The 21,218-nt window shown below is 31.2% G+C and overlaps 1 protein-coding gene across 2 annotated transcripts; it reads right to left on the bottom strand.

The window, feature by feature from the left end:
* Window positions 1-6,187: 6,187 nt before the first annotated feature.
* Window positions 6,188-17,578, bottom strand: SIP2;1 (small and basic intrinsic protein 2;1). 2 transcript variants are annotated; one of them, XM_089805280.1, is made up of 3 exons: window positions 17,086-17,578; window positions 16,723-16,986; window positions 6,188-6,654 (listed from the first exon to the last, which is right to left on the bottom strand). In XM_089805280.1, exons 1-3 carry the CDS (start codon window positions 17,362-17,364, stop codon window positions 6,382-6,384), a joined length of 816 nt encoding a protein of 271 aa, XP_089661406.1. In that variant the 5' UTR covers window positions 17,365-17,578; the 3' UTR covers window positions 6,188-6,381. The 2 variants fall into 2 exon arrangements, with proteins under 2 accessions (XP_089661406.1, XP_089661407.1); XM_089805281.1 differs by lacking the exon at window positions 6,188-6,654 and adding an exon at window positions 13,707-14,168 and having other exon boundaries at window positions 17,086-17,553.
* Window positions 17,579-21,218: the final 3,640 nt, after the last annotated feature.

Below are 21,218 nucleotides of genomic sequence, written 5' to 3'. Positions count from 1 at the left end.
TTTTGGCCTTGCTTTTTCGGATTGCTTTTTCGGCTTGCTTTTTCGGTTCTGCTTTTTCGGCCTGCTTTTTCAATTCTGCTTTTTTGGCCTGCTTTTTCGGTTTTGCTTTTCGAACTGCTTTTTTCAGCCTGCTTTTTCGGTTCTGCTTTTCGGGCTACTTTTTTCGATTTCTCTTTTTTGGTTTCGCTTTTTTGGATTGCTAATATGTTGAATCTCAAGACCATATCTTTCAATGGCGTCAAGATTTTCAGCTTGAAGGGATTTCGTCCTCCAAACTATTGAGACATAATCTCCAAAAAAATTTCCAATTTATTTGATATTTCCAAGCATGTTTAAAAGAAGCTCTTCTATTTCTTTTATAGTGTTCTCACAAGAGCTCCATCCTTCGTTTTCTTAATGTGGGATAAAACATAACTCCCTTTATGTAACTTATGTCTCCAATGTGTTATAAAATAAAGGGGACTCTTTTAATTTAAATATTTCCCACAAACTATAGTCTATGCATTAATAAAATTAAATATTTAAACTTAACTTTATAAAATAGCTTTATCAATGCATAACAAATCTTATCAATGATAAACAAGTCTCCTTGTCGATTTTAAACAATTACCATCGACATACCGCTGCCACTAGATGTCCGACCATATCCAAGATGACTTACTATAAATAGTAAGTATGCCCAAATGAAAGTAACTATAAACCCCTCAGAAAGACCTGCAACTAAAACTATTTAGGCCAAATGGCCTCTAAGTCCCTTTAATGTCCCGGTTAGCCTACAGGACCATGGGGAAATAGGCTAATGACAACATCATGCTATGAATGCTAAAAAAAGGGGACATTACATTTTCCTTTCTTATACTTTAAGTTACATTTTATATTATACATCCTACACCTTTTGAGAAAGGTTTCAGCCTCATAGAAGTTAAAATAAAGATTTTAAATTTTTGAGGTTTTAAGAGATTTTAGATTTAGCTAGATTTCAAAAATTAGCAAATCAACTTGTCCTTTTATGTTTTGTGACCTTGTATCTATATTTGAGGCATTTTACTTTCTAGAGATGTGATACTCTTTCTTACAAAGTGTTTGATATGTTTTTTTTGTATACTATTGCTTATGTGATGAATTAGGGTTTAGTGGATTACCCTAGAAATGTGCCCTAAACTAGGCTTCTCTCTCAACAAATTAATTTGGATTTTTGAATTTAATTTATTTTGGTCACATGAGGCTTATGGATTTTGTGGCTTAGTGGAAGAGAAAGTTATTATATTATTGTGATTCTATGATGTCACTTTATGTGAATATGCTTTGATGTATGAGCTACAGTTTGGGGACTAGGGGTGTGGGACCTTAGGTTATTTTACCCAAAAACTCTTTATGCTTTTGGATTATTTTGATGAGTAGGGTAGAAATCTTAGGTGAGGGGCTCACCATAGGTGTTGAGGCCTATAAGTGGTTGCCAGGGGATCCTATGCTTATAGACTAGTGCCCTACAAAGGCTGGCTCTAAACACGAGTTGGTTAATAAGTGATAACATAATTAAAACATATAGGTTGCGTTTTGTATTTTCTCATTAAAAAATATAAATGTGGATGCATGGTTGGAGTACTCAGAGTAGGGACACTTTTCACATCTTATAGGTCCCTAGCTTAGGGAATTGATCCAAACACTACTAGGTCATACCTATCCAGTTGGAGCACTCAAGGAGAAGGCATTTTGTATGGAAGGACGATCTTTAGCCTAGGAGGTGGATCCCAACACTATAGGAAGACATAATGACACTCACCTAGATGTGGTTGAACCCCTCACTCTTCTTTTGTCTCTAGTTGTCCATTTGCATTGTGATTTCATTTTGGGCATGATGCTTTGTGGTACTTTATGTTACCCTTATACTTTGATTTTGGGGTATAAGTCTTAGATTACCTTAGAGCCTATATGGATCATGGTCTTATCTCCTAGCTTAGGGGAGTGGACCAATTATGGCTCCATGTGTATGGGTGGTAAATAGTTTTGAGGTACTATTCGAGTGTTCATGGATAGCTTTTATATGGATCCTTGTTGAGCAACAGTTGAAGATTATCTTTTGAAGTCTATTTGTTGCATTTCCTTGGAAGACATGTATGTAATATTGTAATGTAAACTCTTGAAGAAAGTAAAAGCTCATATGTAGATGCATCATGAAATGAAAAGGTATATAAAAGGGTAAGGGTATCTTTAGGAGAAAAAAAGGGAAATGTGAACATATTGTATTATATGAATGAAGTTATGATGATGTCATGACATTGTATCTAGATGAATGTATGATGAATAAAAGAACCATGTAATCTTCATAATGTTATGAAATGAACAATCTAAGTAATTAGTGAATAGAAGATGATTTGGTTTACATGTATGATCGATGGTTTATATACATTTAAAGTGTTTTTATTGCACCTTAAGTAGATGCATTTGATTATATGGATTAAGAGATTAGTTCCTAATTTGGTAATGGATATTAGGATGGATAATATATCAAATCATAAGCATATGTAAAACCAATGGATGGATTAACTTAAGTAGTGAGGATGGAATGTTAGAAAGGAAATTAAGCAGTGAATAAGGAATACTTGTTTTGTTGATTGGATGACAAAAGCTAACTCATGAGCTTGGAGATTAAGTAATGTTGTTTAAGGGTGACATTATGGAACCTATAAGGACTCCTACACCTATTATCAAAGTGAACTTATTAAGAAAAAAGTTATTCAAAAAAAAAAACTCACCAAACTTAGTAACATTTAGACTTATCCTTTCGATTTCCCTAGTAGGGCAATACAAGTATGCTCCAATAAAATAGGAGAAGATTGAGTTTTAATTTTCATTTTCCCATCATATAAAATATGCATGGAAACACTTTACTTGTTTAAATTTAAGCATTAATTGGAGTTGCACAATTGCATGAAGACATGAGATAAAAAGTTTAAAATTATATACAAATAATTATTCAAATAATAGCTTAAGTAGATCATGAAAAATACATAATATTATAATTATTAAAATAAGAAACATATCTAATATCAATTTATCAAGTACATATATTAGATTTTTAAATATGCATATACTAGTAGTTGCAAGTTTTTGTGCTTGCAATGATAAGCCGATAGGTCCTCAATAATAATAATTTTTAAAAAAATATAATCTTATGTGAACAAATTAGATTATTAATCATTTCAATTTAAATAACATCTTATTTATTAAAACCTTTAAATAGATTAATAAATATTATTTATTTAGTTTCAATTTATCAAATATGGAAATATAATTATTTTTAAAAACCCCATCAAAAAATCTATTATGAGAAATTAATAAGAGAAATACGAAAAAATAAAAACAATATTTAAAGAAAAAACTAAACTAATAAAAATAAATTAATTTAAATAATTTAAAAACTAAAACCTAAATCAATTTTAAAAATCAAAAGTTAAATAAATAAAGATCATTCTTACAAAGTGTTTGATATGTGTTTGTTCCATCCTATTGCTTATGTGATGAATTAGGGTTTAGTGGATTACCCTGAAAATGTGCCCTAAACTAGGCTTCTCTCTCGAAAAATTAATTTGGATTTTTGAATTTAATTTATTTTGTTCACTTGAGGCTTATGGATTTTTCAGCTTAGTGGAAGAGAAATTTTATTACATTATTGTGATTCGATGATGTCACTTTATGTGAATTTTCTTTGATGTATGAGCTACAGTTTGGGGACTAGGGGTGTGGGACCTTAGGTTATTTTACCCAAAAACTCTTTATGCTTTTGGATTCTTTTGATGAGTAGGGTAGAGATCTTAGGTGAGGGGCTCACCATAGGTGTTGGTACCTATAAGTGGCTTCCAGGGGATCCTATGCTTAGAGACCAGTGCCCTGCGTAGGTTGACTCTAAACACGAATTGGTTAATAAGTGATAACATAATTAAAACATATGGGTTAGGTTTTGGATTTTCTCACTAAACAATATAAATGTGGATTCATGGTTGGAGTACTCAGAGTAGGGACACTTTTCACATCTTATAGGTCCCTAGCTTAAGGGGTTGATCCGAACACTACTAGGTCATACCTATCCAGTTGGAGTACTCAAGGAGAAGGCATTTTGTATGGTAGGACGATCTTTAGCCCAGGAGGTGGATCCCAACACTATAGGAAGACACAATGACACTCACCTAGATGTGGTCAAACCCCTCACTCTTCTTTTTCCTCTAGTTGTCTATTTGCATTGTGATTTCATTTTGGGCATTATGCTTTGTGTGACTTTATTTTACCCATATACTTTGATTTTGGGGTATAAGTCTTAGATTACCATAGATCCTATGGGGATCATGGTCTTATCTCCTAGCTTAGGGGAGTGGACCAATTATGGCTCCATGTGTTTGGGTGATAAATAGTTTTGAGGTATTGTTCGAGTGTTCATGGATAGCTTTTATATGGATCCTTGTTGAGCAATGGTTGAAGATTATCTTTTGAAGTCTATTTTTTGCATTTCCTTGGAAGAAATCTATGTAATATTGTAATGTAAACTCTTGAAGAAAGTAAAAGCTCATATGTAGATGCATCATGAAATGAAAAGGTATATAAAAGGGTAAGGGTATCTCTAGGAGAAAAAAGGGAAATGTGAACATATTGTATTATATGAATGAAGTTATGATGATGTCATGACATTGTATCTAGATGAATGTATGATGAATAAAAGAACCATGTAATCTTCATAATGTTATGAAATGAACAATCTAAGTAATTAGTGAATAGAAGATGATTTGGTTTACATGTATGGTCGATGGTTTAAATATATTTCAAGTGTTTTTATTGCACCTTAAGTAGATGCATTTGATTATATGGATTAAGAAATTAGTTCCTTAATTTGGAAATGGATATTAGGATGGATAATATATCAAATCATAAGCATACATAAAACTAATGGATGGATTAACTTAAGTAGTGAGGATGGAATGTTAGAAAGGAAATTAAGTAATTGATAAGGAATACTTGTGTTGATTGGATGACAAAAGCTAACTCATGAGCTTGGAGATTAAGTAATGTTGTTTAAGGGTGACATTATGGAACCTGTAAGGACTCCTACACCTATTATCAAAGTGAACTTATTAAGAAAAAAGTTATTCAAAAAAAAATACTCACCAAACTTAGTAACATTTAGACTTATCCTTTCGGGTTCCTTGCAGGGCAATACAAGTATGCTCCAATAAAATAGGAGAAGTTTGAGTTTTTTCATTTTCCCATCATATGAAATATGCATGGAAACACTTTACTTGTTTAAATTTAAGCATAAATTGGAGTTGCACAATTGCATGAAGACATGAGATAAAAAGTTTAAAATTCTATAAAAATAATTATTCAAATAATAGCTTAAGTAGACCATGAAAAAAAAAAATTATAATTATTAAAATAAAAAACATATCTAATATCAATTTATCAAGTACATATTTAAGATTTTTAAATATGCATATACTAGCAATTCCAAGTTTTTGTGTTTGCAATGATAAGCCAATAGGTCCTCGATAATACAATTATTTTTAAAAATATAATCTTATGTGAACAAATTAGATTATTAATCATTTCAATTTAAATAACATAATATTTGTTATAATCTTTAAATAGATTAATAAATAGTATTTATTTAGTTTCAATTTATCAAATATGGAAATATAATCATTTTAAAAAACCCCATCAAAAAATCTATTATGAAAAATTAATAAGAGAAATACGAAAACATAAAAATAATATTTAAAGAAAAAACTAAACTAATAAAAATTAATTAATTTAAGTAATTTAAAAACTAAAACCTAAATCAATTTTAAAAGTCAAAAGTTAAATAAATAAAGATCACAACATGAGCTAATGTGAAGATCAAGTAATTATTTTTTAAATAAATAGGTAAAGAAAAAAAATAGTTAAAAGTGGAGATTTAAAATATAATCTTATGTAAACAAATTATATTATTAATAATTTTCAATTTAAATAACATAATATTTACTAAAATATTTTAAATAGATTAATAAATATTATTTATTTAAATTTAATTTGTCAAATATGAAAAAAAAATCATTTAAAAAAATCCCATTAAAAAATCTATTATAAAAAAGTAATAAGAGATATACAAATAAATAAATAGCAACCTCTCTAACAAATATTATTTTGACTAAATAAATTATAGAAACTAAAAAACAATATTTTTTTTCTATTAGATATAGAGAGATTAAAAAAAATTACATAGTTCTCCAAGTATCACAATAGAGGCATAGCCTCAAACTGGAACCACAGTAGCAAAAGAACAGCTAGAAAACATCAAATACAACTAAAATCAAACAACACAAGGCTAGTACAAGATATCACAGTATAGATCTACCCAAGCGGTCCAACTGAGTGGGTCTTCCATCCAAACAATACTCTTCCATTCTTGAATATGGACAGCATAAAGATTTCCTCCTTCCTAGCATTATGGTTCCTTTTAATAGCTTGGTTCGGCTTCCAATACGTGTGCTCAAACATCCACAGATTATCCATAGTCCTTTGCCACTGATAGCCATACTTAAGTTCATGAACAAAGGAAGTAGCCTGCCCATCTTTAAGGAATCTTCTTAATTTGTCCTTTTCAATTATCATGGTGGTTTGCACCTGCAAGAAGATTTTAAAATGTGTGAGTTTTTGAAAAAACTCAATAAGAACCCTTGGCTTACCTTGGTACTTTTCCTCATTCCTACATTTTCAAATCTGTCAAAAATTGTTAGAGGACAACATATTTCAAAAAAAATTAGCATCCTTGCTAATCCCATTAATGTGACCAGTAACAATTTCAAAGATGCTCACACTAATGGGATAATAAATACCAAATAAATTCCAAATTTCTTTAGCAAAAAGGCAATCAAATAAGATATGTCTACCTATTTTACATAACTTGCAAATATTACAAATATCAGAATGTTGATTATCTCTTCTAATAGGAAGTCTATCAATTAACAATAGCCATTTAAAATATTGAATTTTTGGCTCAATAGGACCTTTCCAAATAGAATTCAGCAACTTATTCCAAACTTTAATATCAAAAGAACAATACTAGAGTTTATTGACAAGGGCAAGAATATTCTCATTATGAGCAATAGCCTTATAAATATTATTAGCTTTAAGCTTATCTAAAACAATTCCACCTGGCCACTTGCATTTAATGTATCTATAAGAGTCCACATGGCAAAGAGAAGGAATATCCTTAGTAGCTTGAGAAATTAAATTATAAGCTTTCTTTTGAGACATTGGTAAATTAAATTTAATCTTGAGATCTTCCCAAGGGATAAGAAAATCATGTTCAAAGATATCAGAAAATTGAGTAATACCAGCTTTAGCCCAAGACTTGGCTAAACACCCTTGGTAGAGGGCTAGGGGTTTGTTATTCAGGCTCGGATTCCACCAGATGGATCTCTCTCCATAAAGGTGACTATCATTATAAAAATCCTTATTGGTGATAAATTTTTGAATATGCTCCCAAGCTCGCTAGATGGATCTGAAAATGGGCAACCCTTGGACCACAACTGAGAACTTACCAACAATAAGGTCACATAAAGGGAAATTTTTCCAAGATCTAGCTTGCTTGGGAAAACCTTTCTCAATGTTGTGTCTAACAAGAACTTTCCATGGACTATCACCCTCCATAGATTGAAAAATCCATTTGGCGAAAAGAGTTATACCTTGTAACCTTAGATCAATTAATCCTAGCCCTCCCAAGGTCTTATTAGCATGACACCAATTCCATTTAACTGCATGAATTTTTTTTTTACCCTTTCCATCAAACCAGAGAAACATCCTGATAGCTTTTTGAATTTCAAAAATTTGATAATTACTGAACATCCAAGTAGAGGAGTAATAAATATTATAAGAAGACAAAAGCTTTTGACAAACTTGAATTCTCCCAGCTAGAGATAAAGATCTATGGTGTCATTTGTTAAGTTTGTTCATAATCTTAGTCTTAATCCAGGACCACATGTCCTTAAGAGAAGGATCAACAGATTAGAGTATACCAAGATGCTTGACAACTTTATTAGGGCCTCCCCATTGATAAATGTATTGAGAGAACCAATTAGGAGGGTGATCATCCCATCCCAGGCAAATAGACTTGGAATGAGAGATACGCGCACTAGATATACTACAAAAAAAATCCAACTTGATTTGAAGATGCTTAATATTGTTGTCAGTAAGTTCAAAAAACAAAGCAGTATCATCAGCAAAATGGCTATTAATAAGCTCATCATTATTAGGAAGGTATAATCCTCTAACTTCTAGGGAAAGGGTGTTATCTCTAAGAATATAATATAAAGCTTCAGTAGCAATGACAAACAGAGCAGGAGCCAGGGGACATCCCTATCTAATGGAACGACCACGAGGAAAAGGGTCAGAGAGAGAGCCATTGATCTCAATTTGAGCACAAGCATCTTGCAACAAAGTTTGAACAACATTATAGAAATAGGGAGGAAAACCAAAGGAGTGTAACATCATAAGAATAAATTTCCACTCAATTCTATCATAAGCTTTCTCAAAGTCTAGGAGGAGAAGGGCGGCATTCTAGTGAGAACACTTGGCCCAATCCATGGCTTCCCAAGTGGTAATCAAATTCTTGAAGATGTATCTACCTTTAATAAAACTAGTTTGATTATTGTTAACAATTTTAGGGAGAATGTGAGTCAATCTAGTAGCTAAAGCTTTCGCTAAAATTTTATAAGAAACATTAAGGAGAGTTATGGGTCTCCAATTCTTGATAAGAGATTTATCCCCATCTTTGGGTAGGAGTTTAATAATACCCCTGTTGATTTTGGGACTAAGGGAACCAGCACATAAGGCCTCATTATACAGATCATACAAATCCTTACTGATCCAATTAATGTTAGCCTTATAAAAATCAATAGGAAGCCCATCAGGTCCGGGAGCCTTGTCATCCTTAAGCGCTCTAATAGCATCTTTGATCTCATCAATAGATATAGGTTTAGAGAGAGCAATAACATCATTAACATCCAACTTAAATGGAATAAGAGGTCTGCATTTGACTCTAAGATCATTTGCCTTCATAGAATCCTCAGATGAGAAAAGTTTACTATAATACTCAGTAAAGGCCACTGAGATGCTTTTAGGATCAAAAACTTCCTGATTGTCAATAACAAGTTTATCAATAGATTCTTTGATTTACTTATGTTTCAGAAGATTAAAGAAAAACTTAGACCCACGATCCCCTTGCTGGAGCCAATTAACCCTGGATCTAATTCTAGTGCCTTGAATTTTGGTTTTTTGGTGTTTACTTAGGGCATCCTTCACTGTAAAAAGCTGATTTAATAGAGCAGGATTGGAGGGATCAGCTTGCACATCATTCTCAGCTATTTGAAGATCAGAGTGAAGACGTTTTTCAGTAAATCTATAAAACATTTCTAACCTATGGTTTGAAGAAAACTTTTCCAAGCCAGAAGATTAGTTTTCCATTTGTCAATCATAGAAACCTCCTTAAGATTAAAAAAATTAATATTTCTGATGATATGAATGGCACACAACACATCATCATCCTGAAGAAGCTTAGAGTTTAACAAAAATTTGGAAGAGGTAGGCTTCTGTCGAACAGGAGCAGAATTAATATTAATCCGGGCAAAGATAGGATGGTGATCAGATAGGGTGGTAGCGGTGACCAAAACGACATTACCCTTATTAGTAGGGATAAAAGAAAAGTAATCCTTATTGGCATAAAAGTGATCTAACCTCAAATATATCCTAGAATGCCCTTGTTGGAAATTGCACCATGTGTGCCATATTCCCGAATGCACATCCTTGCTGTTAGCAAGAGGATAAAAAAGATTCTTAGAATTAATAAATTTAGACCAATGGACATTCTCAAAGTCTTTCTGTCTAAAAGGAATGCCCCCCATTTTATCAACTTGGGATTCAATCATGTTAAAATCTCCTCCAACAAACCACAAAACATCAGGGAGAGTGGATAACCAGTTCCAAAGGGCGATTCTATCTTTAACTTCATTAGGGGCATATATAGAGCAAAAACCAATAGGGCAATTGTTAATGTTTATGATAAACCAGATAGCCCTTTGACAAGGAGAGACACCATTGTTAGAGATAAGATTTCCCCAAATGGGATTGACAAGGACAACAATTCCACCTTTACCCCTATTGTGATTAGAACAAAACTTAATAGCATCCTTCTAGATAAAGTTAAGATTAGAATCAAGAATCAAACCAGTAGCCTTAACCTCTTGCATCATAAACAAATCAATAGAGTGAAATGAATTTAATAAACACTTAACAACAAATTTTCTATCCGGAGACTCGAGCCCCCTAACATTCTAGGACAAACAGTTCATTGGGATAAATTAAAAAAGGTAAGACAGGCATCTTCAACAAACTTATTGGGACTACTAGGATTATCCCTAGATTTTTAATTCCCAATTTTATTTTTAGACCCGGGCGGCCTACCACGTCTTTTAGATGTATTAAGATCTAAGTCACAAGAATCCATGTCTATATTAGATTAGTTTTGAATCGAACCTGAAGTAGGAATAATTTCAAAAATATAATCATCATCTATTTCTTTTAAAAAAATTGGATGGCAACTTTGAAGGATTCGAGGCTGGTAACACAATTTCATTAATGGGGGTAGGGGTTTCACCTGAATCAAGACATAGGGGGGGAACTAACACTTGAGAAATGATGGATTTATCACTTACACTTTTGGGCTTAGGGATAGAGGAGGAATTTCCTTTTCTTTTCTTCTTGTTTCTCACAACCGTAAAACCATCATCACGCTTAGGTTCCTAAGCCCTCTCTAGAAGATGAACAAGTGGAGAGACACTCTAGATACTACCAGAAGAATTTAGAACCTTCTTAGCGAGAGGATCACCTGATGAAGGATCAACAGAGGGGATAGGAGGAGGGATCGAGGTACTGGAAGGCTTAGAAGAATTTTTATTAATAATAGGACAATCTCTTCTGCGATGACCCTCTTTCCTACAAAGGAAACAAGCATTTAAACCACCCAAAACTTCGATAGGGCACACAAAGTTATCATTTAACTCATTAATAGAGATCTTCGATGGAATTTCTTTACTAGGAAGAAGTGAAATTAGAACCCTAGCATCCATGTGAGGAACAAGACTAATAGTATCATCCATTTGAACAATTTTGCCTAGGGTTTCTAGTAATTGAGGCAAAAAATGCCAAAGAAATGGTGGAATGTTCTTAACCAGAATCCATTTGGGGGCAGATAGAGCTAAAACCTCTTCATGAATGGCTTCAGGAGTCCAAGCTAAAGCTTGGAAGGAGGTCGAACCGACCACCCAATATTATTTTTTTAGAACTTTTTGAGATTCCTGATTAGCAAAAAAAATAACAAATAGACCTCTTTGAATATGTCTGCAAAAAGATATATGATACCCTAATTTAATGCTCCAGTAGTTATGAAACCAATCATTTAAAAACTTGTGCGGTGGGCATTTATCAATTTCAACCACAGCAAAGAAAATAGCAGTATCCTTCAATCTATTCTTTTCTTTAACAATCTTAGCAACCATTTCTGAATTAGGAGATAAAGAAAATGGAACTGAGGAAGCTAGAGGGATCTTACTGTTGTTGGCGACCTCATTGTGAACAAAACCATTAACAACAAACCTAGCATTGGCATCAATGTTTGCGGCCAAATAGGTAACCACCTCAAAGAATGATTTGGCTTTCAAGACAGAGTTCGAAACCACAAGGTCGCCAATACTGTTGAGTGTGGAGGAAGGAGGTACGGGAGGCGCCAAGTTGCCCACTGAAGGATTTGAAGGGATCTGCGATATAACTAAACTTGAGTTAGAAATACCACCTGCAACCATTGAACGTGCGGGGACATCCACTTGTCTGCCGTCGATCTCAAATCCCCCTAACGTTGCCACCACATTGGTCAGGAGAGCCCAAAGAAAATCTAGAGCCGAAAATGGACAGTTCCGTATCTGCAAAAAAATTCGCAAGTTCGCTTTGCTAAAAAATTCACCTTCATATAATTCTTGTTTATGTCATCAATTTTTTTTAAAAAAATTAAAAGAAAAACTAAACTAATATAAAAAATAAATTAAAATAATTTAAAAATTAAAATCTAAATCAATTTTAAAAATCAAAAGTTAAATAAATAGATCACAAGTGAAGATAACAACTAATAAATATCAAAACAAGAGTTAAAAGTAGAGTGAGATAAAAACTGTCCAGTAAATAATTAAAAAAGAGGATTTACAATTTTCCAACCAAATTTACAACTTTTCCAACCAACTAACAACTTTTCCATCAAAAATTTAATTTCTAAAAACAAAATTCCCACAAATAGCCTATCGGCTAAAAAAATGCTAATATCAATGTATTAATAATTATATATTTAAATACTTTATATCTATTAATGAAAACGCTAATAAACAATAAGAAATATTAAAAGATAGCAAGCTAAATTATTTAAATATAAATATATGTTTTATTATAAGATTGGGTGTCTCAATCAATATAGTTTTAATAAAATATACACTCAAGTTTTAAAGTCCACTCTATTAAAAGTGGGCATGACATATCTATAATTGCATGTGTTAAGATCTATTACATATGTGATTGTGGACTTTGCTAATCAAATAAATAATATGGTTTGACATTTTATCTAGTACAATGAAATAAATTTTGCATTATTATTATTATCAATATCAATTAATACGAGAACATAATATGTTGAAGTTTATTTTAAATAATAAAATAAATATACACTATAAATTTTTATTCAATTTTTAAAATTTTTTTTTTTATATGATTGATTGAGTTGATTAAAAAACAGAATTCAAAGACGAATAAGTATTCATGTATTTGCAAAACTAATAGTCATCTTCATAGCTGGATTATTTTAATTATTAAATTGTCAATTAATTTTTCATAAAATTAAAAATTAAAAAAAAAATTTAAATCTTTATCAAAGTCATATTCGAATACATTTTAAAAAGAAATCTTATAACAATTTTTCTTTTAGTTCTACACAAATGTAGATATCTTATTTTTTCAATGCTGTTACTTTATAAAACTTACTAATTGCAATTTCAGAGCTTCATGGATGCATGTCCTTTGTTGTCTTTAAATCTCTAATTATAACAAGACACAATCAATTTTTTGTTTTAGAAAATAATAGTTGGAATGGTTCAAATGCCTTGTCTGACCTTATTTTAGTTCTTCCAACTCTTTTGACAAAGAATGGTGATTACAATATATTTTTTCTTTAATTAATGGATACCCAGTCCATTGTTCCTAACCGAAGATATTCCCTCCCATATTGAAAATCTCACAATCCAACCAATGATTGTGTTAGGCCTTTAACCCTGCTCTTTATAGATAAGCTGATTGCTTGCCATCTATTTAACTCGGTAACTAATGCAATTACTTTCAATATAACTCGTACGGTCAGAGATTAAATTCTCAGAACAAGAGGCAAAGGGTAGAACTGCTCCATGAGTATAGATGCTGATTTTTGCAGTTTTCTTCTCCATGGATATGAGTTTTAGTACACTAAGAGGGAATTTTATTGGATGCAATTTAGAAGAGCATGGACAGGTCTTTAGTTTGAAGGGTCGTTTTCATAGGCTCATGGTTACAATTCAAGAACGGATATTCATTTAAAAAATTAAGTCAAATTTATCAGAAATGTTGAAATTTATATGTGGAAAATATTGTAGCAAAATTGCAACCTTGGAGGTTAAAGTAAGCAATTAGTGGGTAAGCATGGACATTCGATCCATAAAGACCACCAAGTGTTCAAGACATTACGGTGGATCACAATATCAAACTAGAAAATCATGATAAAGCTAATGAATCCAAATGATAGCTGAATATGAAGTTCATTTGCAGGGTTTGTAGAATACAAAAATGGCTGAAGTGACAAGAATTATAAATGAAGAAAAATCTGAGTACTGCTGCACTTAAAGAGTTTCTTAGTCTTTCTTGGTTCTCTTTGTTTTCTCCCTTGTCCCTTTCCGCTGAACAAGTAAATGGAAAATCCAGAAAGCCAAAATACATGCCTCCAATGGGGCTAGCCAGTATACATACACATGCTCCTTTGTTCGATACTGATCTCTAGCATAAGCCCAACCAAATGCCTGTAAGGCCAAGCAACATTCTTTTGTCATAAGACTATTTTGATTACTTTTAAATTCTCCCAGTCCTAAATATGATAAAGCAAGTACACCATGACATCTAATCAAGGAGGAAATCAATCTTCAGCTTTTTAAAGAGGAAATAAAATAAATCTCAGCAAGTGCTAAAACAATGTCATCATGATCATCAAACACTGTTGGAAGTATAAACAAATGGGATTTAGATTTGGCTTTCAATGTCACCTTTAGATAAAAAAAAATTAGCTATTAAACGGTGAGAACTGGGTCATCATGTCAGATGTTAGCTTTTTAAGGGAATGATATGACCCTTGTGTATCAATTTCGTAGCAAATGTAACTGTAATCATGGGGCTATATGGTTTTACAACTTACTGATATAGAAACTGCACAATTCGAGTACTGTGCAAGAGATTAGTCAAATAAATACCAAAGGATTTATAAGAAAATGCTCACGCTGTCAAATACAAACCTCACGTTTTTCTTTTGGATAATGAAAAGGGGTTAGGATAGCCAAAGCCAACTGGCTCTCTTAGAATCCAGTTTAGACAATAGGATTTACAGTTTAAATAACATGATTTACTACCAAGCCAGAAAAAAAATATTATACGCTAGAGAAAAGGAGACTAACAGTGTAACCTGGAGACTCGCATCCCCCTCCCAAGTCCTGGAGTACCCATCCCCGAGACATCCCTGCACCGGGTACTTGAGTACCCAAGCACCTCCATCTCCGCCATTCCGCAACCATGCCGCTGCTAGGATGTGTACTTGAATTTCTATTTGAATTTTGATTTTTGAATGTTACGATTGGGTATGTAATACGTTACCATGTTAAATGTCAACGGTTCTAATTCATATTGCAATTTTGCTATGTTCAAGTATTTTAATTTCGTATGTTCTGTTGAACTACTGAAACACCGTTTCATAACTAGCATTTCAAGTTCTATACGTATACTATACAACACCCCTCTCTGCCCCGTCCTCCCCTTGCCGCTGTCCTCTGGCCATCCCCCCACCGTCCCAAAAATGAGGCCTATTTTTCCCGCCTCCCAGAAACTCGCCCTGGCATCCCACCATCCCGAAGTACCCCATACTGGTATAACACTAAAAATTAATGAAGAAATTGACCAGTATTTCTATTTAATAGAATGAAACATAGCAAGTACATGTTTAGGTGAAAAACTCAAGACTCAATTAGATAGGCCCAAAAAAAATTAAAGACTTGGGAATCAGAAAATAATTGGGAATTTGAGGACAATGCTCCTAATAGGGTGCAGGGACAGTACTCTTTGCGGGGTCTGGAAGCAGTGTCCTTGATACGAGACGTGGTCAAGGGGCTGAGCTCCTACCACTCAATCCAAATTAAGACCTTTGAAACCTTCATCACTAATGAAAATCATACTTATTAGCTCCAAACAAAAGAAAAGTTAAAATTATATAAATTTGAACAAGTTTTTAATATATAAGTAGTAATTTTATTATTTTACTCACAAATTTTCAAGTAGTGTTTTTATTATTTTATTCACAAATTTTCCTAAGATGTCTATTTTAGACAAACTACTCACTTGGCATATTGGTTTGCAAGTACTGTATGAGTTTGGTGAGTACTTGCTAAGTTTTATCAGTACTAATTACATCTTTATGTCAATAAAAAAACTGTGGAAAAAATTATCAATTAAAAATGTTAATTTTTCTACAATCCATAATAGTTATCAGTAATATTTCTGGTAAATATGTAACATTTGTTAGTCAACATTTCAGATCACACTCTGCGATCTATTAGTAGAATATAGAAAGCTCGAGAGAAGATGTCTATATTCTGATAATAGATCACATAGGATGATTTTAGACGATGATTAAAAAGTGATATGACTGATAAAAGCTATCAAGATTAATAAAGTGGCAATATACAGTAAGAAACTATATTTTTGACACTTTGCTGTTTGGAAAAATTGTCAAAAGGTTGCCCGTAAGGTTACCCCGTGCCCAGAAATAGTTATTCAGGTCTGCTATACCAGGAAATCGAATAAAATGATTTGAGCGGTGTAGTAACCATGAGATGCTATTTGAGAAAATTACAGAGAGCAAGTATGCTTCTATAGGGACTTGTAAGTGCCCTTGGATATTTTGTTTCCTTATTTTTCATTTGACCCTGAATAAAATTGTAGATATTTCCTCTGCTAAGGTAGGCAAACAAATCTAATTTGGGTTGTCTATGGCATCCATGAAGAGTATTTTTCAGGGAAATTCGGGGACTTGCACCCTCTCCAAAATCTTCAAGTATTTGTTTTCGGAACACCTCTGCCATTCTGAAAAGATGTTTATATTAATGAAGGATTGCTTGTTAAGGTGAAAACTTGCTCTCTGACCTATGTAAGATTAGAATTTCTCCTTCCAATTGACTGATGTAATAATTTGTTCAATCGAGCAATATAAGACGCGTCTCCATTTGAAACCCCTAAAGTTTTAGGTCAATCCACATAAGATGACACAAGGAGCAACAAATAATCTTGTACCGAGAGGGTCAGAAAAATGCTTACAGTAGCAGGATTCATGGCAGCGCCAGTGAAATTAGAACCCAATATGCTGAGACAGAGTTTTGAAAGGCTGATTATCCATGTCTTGAGAAAAAACCCTTTGGGTCCTCTTCTATTCACCACCAATGTTACCATAACAATGATGAATGTGAGAATTCCCTCTGTTATCATTCCACTCTTCACTCCAACTCTTAGAACAGGCCCGCCTTTGCTTCCGCGTGGCATAGCATTCATAACACACACAACTCCCGCCAAGGATCCCAATACCTTTTGTAAAGTGAAAACAAAACCCAAAACAGGGCATCAAGCAAAAATAAATAAAAAATTCAAGGCCATTTTCATGGCATCTAAATAGGCATCATGTACCTGAGCAAGGATCCTAGCTGCTAGTGTGAACAAGGATTGAGGCTTGCCTAAGGAATTCAATAGCAGTGTTATGGGATTGTAGGTTGCCCCATTGCTTAGCTTCCCAATCCATGTAAGCGCAAACATGGCTGCCACTGTGAGTGCCAATTTCACCATCTCTGCGTTGTCCTTCAGTGACGCCATTAATGAACAGCCCACAAACTCCCTCACAAAACCCCCCCATACCACCCATATAAATGACACCACCGTATCAGCCACCACCAATTTAATGGCACTCATGATGAATTAGTCTGATTTCCCATGAGTTCGCTCACATTTCTTATGTAAATACTGATTGATAACGGATATCTCCATTTGGGAGAAGGAATGCCATCCTTTCCACCATTTTTGGACTTTCTTACCTTTCTTCCAAAGGAAAGGAAGTTCGAATCGTGTTTGTATTGCCATGAGAAAGCTGCCCCGAATATAAGCAATTCTAGGGTATACGACTTTTTATTATACCTGCCCAAGTTTGGAACAGGAATTATTAGTTTGTTCATTCAGATTTTAATTAAATAAGCGTTCACAAGAGAGCCAGGAATGGATGGATGCTTATAAAAGTCTAGCAACATCTTACTTTTTTAATTTACTGTTTTTGGTTGAAAAATTATGAGCTGTTAATTATTTTTTCGTCAATTTTATCTCACTCTAATTTTAATTGTTTTTTTTTCTTATTTATTTAATTTAATTAATTATTATCTACATTGTTAACTCTTATTTTTTTCTTATTTATTTATTTATCTCTATATTTAACTCTTGTATTTAATTTATAAATTAATTCATCTATACTTTGAGCTCTATTTTTTCTCTATTTACTTAGAAAACTAATTAATTGTTATCTCCACTTTTCACTCATGTTTTGCTTTCTTTTATTTAATTTTGACTTTTAAAATAGATTGAAGTTTTAGTTTTTAAATTATTTTAATTAGTTTAATTCTTTTTTCTTCAAATATTAATTAATTTATTTTTTAATTAAATAATCGAGAGAACAAAAAAGAGGTACAGTATTAAAAGAGGGGAGGAGGCAAGCCTCAACCACCCATATCAAAGTCCAACAATTAGCTAGAAATAGCCAACTAACACATTAAGTAGCAGTTCTAGCGAGATTACAAAAAGAAGAGATAGAAAAGCTATTCCAAAACATCATCATGATCATCGAACCAAGTTGACCATCCCAACTCTCCTTCCATCCACACGACTTTCTTCCGCTCGAGAGTGTGAGCAAAGAAGTGATGTTCATCAAAAAAGGGGCCTCTGTTCTCATGTATTTCCTTGAGCAGCTCCTTAAGAGCTTTTCCAAAAGCAGTCTGGTTATCAAGAATGCTGGCTAATTCCATCCCATGCTTCATCTCATAAATGAATATTGTAGCAAGTCCATCATGGAGGAATCTTTTTAGCTTGTCCATCTCGAGCTTCATAATGCAACAAATATGTGAGACAATCTTAAAATGGATGAGTTTCAAATGAAACAAAGTAAGGGATCTACCAATATCTTGAAATTTGTCCTCATTTCTACATTTCCAAATAAACCAAAGAATGTGAGAGGATAGAATGTTCCAGAAAAAATTAGCATCCTTTTTAAGACCAAATAAGTTGCCAAGAATGGTATCTAAAACAGGAACCAAAAAACTTTCATATAATCCTAGCAAATTGACAAGTAAAGAATATATGCCTTAAATTTTTAGGAACCCTGCAAATAGTACAAAGTTCAGCATTACCAACATGATTTTTAACAGGAAGTCTATCGAGAAGGAGCTGCCATTTAAAATGTAAGATTTTAGGGGGAATATGTGATTTCCAAAATCTGTCAAGAATTTTTTGCCATTCAAGAGAGTTCAAGTTCATATACCAAGTGGTATTAAGGTGAGAAATAACAGAGTTGTCTTTATTGATCTTTAGTTTAGTCAATAGGATATTTGTGGGAGGAGTACCTATTTTTTACTATATTTTATAATATTTCTCATATCAATTTTTGGAATTTTTTAAAAATAATTATTATAGTCATATATTTAAGTTAATAGACTTTAAATTAGTTTAGTTTTTAATTTTTAATAATTAATTTTTAAAGTTTTAGTTATTTATTTATTTTTTATTAGTTTAGTTTTTCACTTTAAATATTGATTTTGAGTAGCGAATAGGATATTTGTATGATTGAAGTTTTAGTTTTTAAATTAGTATAGTTTTTCATTTAAATATTGATTTTTAGTTTAGCCAATATGTATGATATGATATTTGTGGGAGTAGCTATTCTTAAATATATATTTTTGATATTTCTCATATTATTTTTTCATAAAAAAGAATTACGGGGATTGTTTTTAAATATTTTTTTCATATATTTAAGTTCGTAGATTTTAAATTAGTTTTTTTCAAAAATAATTTTATTCATAAATTTAAGCTAATAGACTTTAAATTAAAAGGTAGGAAATATTTTTCTACAACAAGTTAAATTGTAATATTGTTACCTAAGTTTAACAATGTAGTTTTTGAATCAAACTCATTGACTCATGTTTAATGAGTAGTGATTTACAATAATCCATCTCTCATGATAATAAATAGAACACTTAGTAGTCATTAGATCTAGGTGATGCCACACAAGTGAAGCACCAAGACTTCCCTTAGTTTATTTTTTAGTCGTGTTATTTTTTTCTTATTAGTTTTTCATAATAGGATTTTATGGAAATATTTCTTAGAGAATAACTTATTAGTATATGATAAATTAAATAAATAAATATTATTTATTTGATGTATTACAAAATTAAATTTTAGTTTACTTAAACTAAACACCTATTGGCTCATCATTGCAAGCACGAAAGCTTGAAACTACTAGTTTAGCCTATAACAAGATATATTTGTACTAGCAGTCGCATGCTTTTGTACATGCAAATTTAAGAGAAAAATGTAGAATGAACATTAAATAATGTAAATATAAGTTTTTTAAAAAATGAAAATACAAAAATAAAAAAGTTGAAGATTAAAATATAGATATAAAATTTACAATATTATAAAAAATTGAATATTGTTTAAGAAACATGTTCAATAATTTCAAGATTTTACAGTTAAACTCAATTTATGAAATATGAAAAAAATAATCATTTAAAAAAAACCTCATTAAAAAATCTAGTACGAAAAATTAATAAGAGAAATACAAAAAAAAAAATAACGATAGTTAAAAGTGGATATTTAAAATATAATATTATGTGAATAAATTAGATTATTAATAATTTTTAATTTAAATAGCATAATATTTACTAAAATATTTTAATAGATTAATTAATATTATTTATTTAAATTAAATTTATCAAATATGAAAAAAAAAATTTAAAAATTCATTAAAAAATCTATTATGAAAAATTAATAAGAGAATACAAAAAAAATATACCTAACAAATATTCTATTGACTATATAAATTATAGAAACTAAAAAACAATATTTAAAGAAAAAATTAAACTAATATAAAATAAATAAATTATAATAATCTAAAAATTAAAATCTAAATCAATTTAAAAAATTAAAAGCATTAATAATTTTTGATTAAAATAATATAATATTTACAAAAATATTTTAAATAGATTAATAAATATTATTCATTTAAATTTAATTTATCAAGTATGAAAAAAAAATATTTTAAAAAATCTCATCACAAAATCTATTATCAAAAATTAATAAGAAAAATATGAAAAAATAATATGAAAATATAATGTCTTTAGCAAATATTCTATTGACTAAATAAATTATTTTAACTAAAAAACAATATTTAAAGAAAAAACTAAACTAATATAAAAATTAATTTAAATAATTTAAAAACTAAAATCTAAATCAATTTTAAAAATTAAAAGTTAAATAATAGATATCACAATATGAACTAATGTGGATATCACAAGTAATTATGTGTTAAATAAATAAGGAAAAAATTGTTGAAAGTGGAGATTTAAAATATAATCTTATGTGAATAAATTAGATTATTAATAATTTTCTATTTAAATAACATAATGTTCACTAAAATATTTTAAATAGGTTAATAAATATTATTTATTTCAATTCAATTTATTAAATATGAAAAAAAATCATTTAAAAGAACCCTATAAAATAATCTT

This window comes from Cupressus sempervirens, chromosome 10 (assembly GCF_028749045.1).
Source record: "Cupressus sempervirens isolate cs-2001-9-10 chromosome 10, ASM2874904v1, whole genome shotgun sequence".
Classification (NCBI taxonomy): Eukaryota; Viridiplantae; Streptophyta; class Pinopsida; order Cupressales; family Cupressaceae; genus Cupressus; species Cupressus sempervirens.
Note: the sequence above shows the minus strand (reverse complement) of the source record. Positions and strands in the feature narration are given on the sequence as shown.